Raw genomic sequence first — 6,381 nt, forward strand, 5'->3', positions numbered from 1 at the left:
GAGAGAGAGAGAGAGAGGGAGAGGGCGAGGAAGAGAGAAATCGTGTTGTGTAAACGGCAACCCACACACAATGATGATAATAATGGCAATAATGGCAACAATATGTGTGTGTATATTAGAGGGAGAGGAAAAACAAAAAATTCCACATAAAATACGCACCGCTTCCAACAACAACGGCGCCTACCCCCCCCCTCCTCCTCCTCAGCTTTCTCATACTCCTCTTCAATGGGGCTTAAACGTCGAAGGAATATAGGATAGTTGGCTTGCAGCCCTCCTTGAACTCTAGGTTGACTAGATCCTTGTCGAAAAGCTCAATAAACTCCTCGTTTTCGGCACGCCCCTTATCCTGAGCATACCTGCGGTATTCCTCCAAGATGGACACCAAACTCCAACCCTGCAGCTTACGGAGGCATCCACAGACGATGCCGGTGCGATACCGGCCTACGCTGCAGGTTAGTAATAACGGGTAGTTGTTGGGATCGAGAAGTACATGCAGAATATCTACAACTACTGGCTCCGAAAGGGTCATGCTTCCAGAATGGTAGTCCATGCACCCCATTTTTTCCCCCAATGTAGATACGTTGGGGTCAATGTGAAGTGGGCAAACGGTGTGTATGTTGTTTTCACGAAGCCAAAGCAGAAAGGCCTCGTCGTGGTTATCCGTCAATAACACGCACGTGCGAAGTTTCAGCGAGGCTAAAAAGGTGTAGTGGCACGGCTCTGGTGCACCACAGCGAAAAATGCGCTCTTCCACGTATCCAAAATTTGGAGGTGCTATCTTCATATTGAGTCTGCGGCCCCCCTCTACAACACCTCTGCGGTAACAGCGAGAACAAAGAGTGGAAGAGAAAAATAACGACAACAACTAAATAATACAGCTCATGTAACAAGGCGTATAAAATATACATACAAACATACATGCATATGCTACGATTACTACTACCGCTCCAGGGAAACTGGTAAATAAACCAGTTCGCGGCCATAGTGAATTGAAGTCCCTCTCCTCATTCCCACCGCACCATCAGACGCCGTGACCAAGCAAAAAAGACTACAAGGAACGGGACGACAGTACATAACGAACAAATAAAGTAAAAGAGTAAAGAAACAGCACAGAAAACAAAAACAAAAAAACTGAGCCGTTCTAAAAAGAGGTAAATTTGTTTCCAAACTGTCATTGTTGCTTTTTTCGCATAGTTGCGTACGGATCATTCCCGCCATCAGCTGCTACTTGTGTCTCATGCATGTCCCTCTCGTTTCGAATACGCTCGTAGCCTTCCTGAATGGCGCACAACCTTAAAGACATCTTCTTGTCCGTCTCAAGGATGTCTTGCATCTTCATCATAAATTCATCGTCATGATATGTGGACTCCGTCAGGGCGTTCATAGTCTTTGCCACTCCGCCCTCACGACTGAGTGTCTCCATCCACTCCGTATCACTCCGCAACTCCCTTTGAATAGCCTGCAGCCAGTGTTGATCGCAACATGCCTGCAGAACCTCGTAGTAAAGCTGCGGATTAAATGTTCGGCCGCAAGCTGTCGGAAAGGGGGTATGTAGACCTACGCTGCTATGCAATTGGTGGCCGCGTCGCAGCTCCCATCCGGGCGTGCTGGACGCCGGCCCACCACCCAAAGAGGCATTCGTGGGAATCTGACCGGGAATGACGGTGCGCCGCTGCAGGCTTAAGGCTAAAAACATCTCATGCCCCAGCGGATCCCCGCACAGAGAGGCTCACATCACTGCTACTATGCGCCTACCCCTCCCTGTGTGCAGCATATTGCTTCAAACGGGTCTTCCTGTCCCCGGCTCTCCTTCAAAATTCTTGCCTTACGTTCATCCTGCATAAGGAAAGGGGGAAAAAGCCTCTTGACGGGGATTGATATTTTTAAAAGACACCAGGCAAGCGTCAGTATATGTCTATTAAACAAGGCAGTGAGTCCGCAGCTCTCTGTCTCTGTCGGGTTCGCAATGTGCGCCGTGTTTATCCGCATCATCTTCCAACGCGCTCACACTCGTCACCTGTCTCGTTTCTGCACTACCGAAAGGTGAGGGGAAGGAGGCTCTTCGTCTGTGTTTTTCTCACGGCCAACGTCCCACCGAAAAAGTGAGACCAACTCACACAAAGCGACGTCGCCGCACATGTGCCCCGTCCCTTTCGCTGATTGTGCCACAAAACAAGTAGTACCCCCGGAGGGGGACCGGGGGGGGGGGGGGGGGGGGGGCTGCAGCACAAAAATAATATACGCAGGCATGTGTCCTTAACGAGTCAACCCAAAAGGGGAAAAAAAACACAAAACATGCCAACAAAAAAAAAACACCCCAGTCCCTTCTTGTTGAATGTCACATATTTTCCCTACGCGGCATCAATCACACGATGCAAAAGTATGTAAAATAAATAAATATACATCGGCCAACAGCAAACGAAAGAAAAAAGAAAAGAAAAGAAAAATCCAATTGTAAAAGTACATTACGCTTTTTTTTTATTTTAAATTTTTTCATTCCCCCACGCTCCACTTCCTCCTCCTCTATCTGTCACTCACTCTGCAACTCCCCGTCCGTTTTGTTTCATCATTGCGCAACACACGCACACGCACACACCCTCGGAAGATCTGTCACTTCCGTCTCTCCACACTCTTGCACGCTGGTGCTTTTCACCTCAAAGCCGCAGAAACGTCATCGCAGTTCCACCTTCTGCAGCATGACTCTCCATGTTTTTCTTTTTTTTTAAAAAAAAAACTAATGGCTTCGAGGAAACCCCAAAGCAGGCCACCGCCATATGCGTCTTGGGTGTCAGGCGAGGAGAATAGCGTGGGGCGGGCAAAGGCCCTGCAAAACAGTGGGCTTGTGCTCCGCCACGACGGAGGAGGAAGAGAAGGCGGGAATTGAGGGGGAAAAAAACTCACAGAAAAAAAAATCACAAAAAAAAAAACATCAACGCACACAGACGCGTGCGAGGGAGAAAACGGAAAAAAAGCTTGAACCTTTCACTCTACAAAAACGAGAAAAAAGGAGGGCAAGGAAAAAAGCAAGTCAAACAAAAAAAAAGCTATCCACACAAAGAATGCGCCATATATATTTTAGTTCCACATTACTGAGATGTTTATAACCATAACAAACCGGTTGCAAAAAAAAAAAAAACAGCCAAATTGCAACCTTCCGCGTTGTTATGGGTACGAAAGAGCGCTACATAACATTTTGTTCTTGTGAATTTCTGCCTTTTTTTTTTTAGTCATCATTTGTTTTTCCCCCCTTTTTTCTTTAGTTTTCTTTGTTTTCTGCCACTTCTCTGTCTGTCGTTCGTGTCCAGCTGCTCGTCAACTGGCACAATGTGAATCCACAGCCCGCCCCCCAATCTGCGACGGGCACGCCGTGTGGAGTTTGGGGGGAGGGGGGGGGGAGGTGTGAAAAATGGCGCAAGAAATAAATAAAAAAAAAACCATAAAATAAAAGCCATCGCACAATGGCCCTTCGCAGTCTTTCTTTTGTACTCATTCCTCCACTCACTCCGTCATTGCCGCACCATCACCGCGTTTCCTTCCCACGATGTGCGAAGACATAAACATATCACCAAAGAAACTCATCATGCTTAGTGTTTCTCCGTTCGCTTAGGTGACACTTTATTTGATCTTCACACACTTCAGTTTTCCCATGCCGCAGCGCTAAGCGGAAAGACCACACGTGTAGGCCGCCATGGAATGACGAGGCATAAAAAAAAAAAAAAAAAATGCCTCTCGTGTCGAGTCTATTTCTCCCCTCCCCTCCCGTTTTCCTCTTTACTTCAGGCCTCTACTTGCAACTCTCTTTCCCCTGACTTCGCCTTCCTTGGGGAGAGAAGGGGTACATTATGGCCACATTATGTGTGTCGCACGGGCAAGACTGCATCACCTCTCAAGAACCGAGGGATACTCGTTTGTATACCACTCTTGACTTCGCTTATTATCGTCTGTTGTTGATGATTTATATTCTGCCCATCCTAATTATGTTTGAGTCTCGACTCGCGCCCTCCCTCCCGCTTGCCAACGTCGCACTGTTCACCCTGCCGCCCTTCAACGCCGCTCACAAAGCGAGGGGAAGGACGAGGCTGGTGCTCGTGACGACCGTGCGTGGGGAGGTGTGGGGGGGAGAAAACGTGTATTTGTAAGCGTGTAAAAGAGCGACACACACACACAGATATATATAAATATATATTTATATATATTACGAGCGTAGCCAAAAATGCCAAAAAACAAAAACAAAAACCACAAGGCAAGAAAAAAAAAAAGTACGTCTTTTATATATATATTTCAACGTTTGTGTCGTTGCCATCATGTACAGACCCGTGCGGTGTAGATAAATACATGCATGCCCATATCATTGATACCTGTACGCATCTGCGCATGCGGTGCGAAAAAGTGGGCAGTTGAACATAAAAAGAATATATCTCTCCATATATCTACAATGTATATAGATAGATGGATCGATCGATAGATAGATACCTAGCGACCAACAAAGAGTGCAGGAGCTGATGTAAAATAGAAACAAGAACAACACAAAAAAAAACAAAACAAAAAAAAATGCACGCATACAAACAAAGCAGGGTGATTGAGTAACCCACAAAACTATTCACGCAAAAGACAACGGGGAGAAGGAGAAAAAAAAACAAAAAAATACACCAAAGAAAGAAATATACTAAAAGAAAAAAAAACGCCACCAAATCACCTTATCCAACGCGCTCGCAAAATATGCGTATATATACGTATATATATATATATATACGTATTGGTCATATAAAGGTCAGGGTTACTCTGGCAGCAAGGCCTGTCAACTACGTCGTTAAAAGATTCAAGCGATCATACATGACCTGCACTCACCTTCCATTACAAACCCAAAAAACATACATGTATACAGATAGGTAGATAGGTAGAAGCTTAAATGGTGCAGCATCCACGAACAGAAAAACAAAAATCAAGCGCCAGTGCGTTAGCTACGAGTTCCGCCGTCAACACACCGGTGAACTCAAGGCAGACGCAAGAGGGCCCTGAGAACGCAATGATGGTGTCGTTGCAGTGAGACCGCAAGAATTGGCACTAGGGTTCTCCCTGTTGGTTGCTGCCGCCTGATCGGCGCACGCCATGAAAACATCACTTTTGTTGTCAAGCCGCAGTAAACTGATCACCTCCTCTGAACGAGGGTCCCGGTCAAGTGAAGTGAGGGCGTTTACTCTGCCTTCCTGTCGCGTCATCTCTGCAAGGAGCAGCTTTTCGTACGCAATGTACTCAAAGAAAGAAACATTGACGCTGAATTTCAACACACGAATGGCGAGCCGCTCCAGCGCGTTCCACTCCACCAAGGATAGCCCCGCTAGCTGACTGAAGTAACGATTGCTCCGGAACTTGTCGTCGCGGTACTTCGCTGTGATTAACAACAGCACAGCAAATACATACGGCAAGTGATCCACCGCTGCCTCGTATTCGGTCGCCACGGACTCCTTCCTCAGGGACACATAAAAGCGATCAACAAGTGCAAGCGTAATCGGGTAGCACTCGATGCTACAGCGCGCGTAGCAAATAAGACGGTAAATAAAGTCACGTAACTTGCCTGCCGCACTGCTTCCACTCAACGTCCGACGCTGCTTCTGGAAACAGCTGCCACGCCCTCTCATAGACACGCACGGAAACGGAAAATACTGAAAAAGCTCCCCCTCCTTCATCCGCTGTGGCGTGGCAAACATACCGCTGTCATGGCTCTGATAGTGCCTCCATTGCTTCTGTAGAAGCACTTCCATCGCCAAGAGAAACATCCGGCAGGTATGGGCGTTTTGCACGGCCGCCTCCACGTCATCTACACTGCATGAGTGCATACACCCAAACCTCACTGCAGTCTGATCAAGAGTGGGGAGCACAAGCGACAAGGCCGTCATTTTAGAACGTTACACCAAAATTAATCCCACGCCAACAATACACTTCCCCAAAAGAAAACGTTAGACACAATGTATATAGCCCCTCCTTCGCTGCAGCGTGTACGGATGAGGGTGTGATGGATTCCTTGTCGCACTTCTCTCGTTGACGATGGTCTGGACGACGGAGGGAGCGGTCGAGAAGGTATCAAGAAGCTGCGAGGGAAACGGTTCACTCTTCCGCAGAGGACTCTCCAGTCGTTCAGAAACTTACGTTATACTCCAGAGAGGTCCACAACGCCAGCACCCAGCCCAAATTAATGCGCAGCCGTCTGGGCAAGGAAAAAAAAAAAAAAAAAAACTTTTACTTAGCACTAACGAGGAAGTAAAGTACAAGAGGAAAAAAAAAGAAGGAAATTCGCACCAATGACGCATGAGACCACACATCCAGAGAACAAACACCAGCCAGCGCCGAAACCCCCCCCCCCCCACACACACACACACGCGT

The 6,381-nt window shown here is 47.3% G+C and overlaps 3 protein-coding genes across 3 annotated transcripts, besides 15 other annotated features; all 3 read right to left on the reverse strand.

Annotated features, from left to right (window-relative positions):
* Positions 1–38: a microsatellite.
* A 146-nt stretch (positions 39–184) lies between these two features.
* Positions 185–224: a microsatellite.
* Positions 225–232: 8 nt separating this feature from the next.
* On the reverse strand, positions 233–784 carry TraAM80_01777 (putative tyrosine phosphatase; the record flags this gene model as incomplete). Its single annotated transcript, XM_029378807.1, has 1 exon — positions 233–784. One exon carries the CDS (start codon positions 782–784, stop codon positions 233–235), a length of 552 nt encoding a protein of 183 aa, XP_029241314.1.
* Positions 785–902: 118 nt separating this feature from the next.
* Positions 903–925: a microsatellite.
* A 246-nt stretch (positions 926–1,171) lies between these two features.
* Positions 1,172–1,696, reverse strand: TraAM80_01778 (putative complement regulatory protein; the record flags this gene model as incomplete). Its single annotated transcript, XM_029378808.1, has 1 exon — positions 1,172–1,696. The coding sequence occupies one exon, from the start codon at positions 1,694–1,696 to the stop codon at positions 1,172–1,174; it is 525 nt and encodes a 174-aa protein (XP_029241315.1).
* A 491-nt stretch (positions 1,697–2,187) lies between these two features.
* Positions 2,188–2,220: a microsatellite.
* Positions 2,221–2,416: 196 nt separating this feature from the next.
* Positions 2,417–2,446: a microsatellite.
* Positions 2,447–2,889: 443 nt separating this feature from the next.
* Positions 2,890–2,927: a sequence feature (GA-rich).
* A 486-nt stretch (positions 2,928–3,413) lies between these two features.
* Positions 3,414–3,447: a sequence feature (A-rich).
* A 258-nt stretch (positions 3,448–3,705) lies between these two features.
* Positions 3,706–3,723: a microsatellite.
* A 445-nt stretch (positions 3,724–4,168) lies between these two features.
* Positions 4,169–4,196: a microsatellite.
* A 21-nt stretch (positions 4,197–4,217) lies between these two features.
* Positions 4,218–4,259: a sequence feature (A-rich).
* Positions 4,260–4,438: 179 nt separating this feature from the next.
* Positions 4,439–4,472: a microsatellite.
* Positions 4,473–4,506: 34 nt separating this feature from the next.
* Positions 4,507–4,570: a sequence feature (A-rich).
* A 58-nt stretch (positions 4,571–4,628) lies between these two features.
* Positions 4,629–4,682: a sequence feature (GA-rich).
* A 42-nt stretch (positions 4,683–4,724) lies between these two features.
* Positions 4,725–4,752: a microsatellite.
* Positions 4,753–4,976: 224 nt separating this feature from the next.
* Positions 4,977–5,897, reverse strand: TraAM80_01779 (putative CYC2-like cyclin 6; the record flags this gene model as incomplete). Its single annotated transcript, XM_029378809.1, has 1 exon — positions 4,977–5,897. One exon carries the CDS (start codon positions 5,895–5,897, stop codon positions 4,977–4,979), a length of 921 nt encoding a protein of 306 aa, XP_029241316.1.
* A 318-nt stretch (positions 5,898–6,215) lies between these two features.
* Positions 6,216–6,234: a microsatellite.
* The last annotated feature ends 147 nt before the right edge of the window (positions 6,235–6,381 follow it).

This window comes from Trypanosoma rangeli (genome assembly GCF_003719475.1).
Source record: "Trypanosoma rangeli strain AM80 chromosome Unknown Tra_15.4_contig_00037, whole genome shotgun sequence".
Lineage (NCBI taxonomy): Eukaryota > Euglenozoa > Kinetoplastea > Trypanosomatida > Trypanosomatidae > Trypanosoma > Trypanosoma rangeli.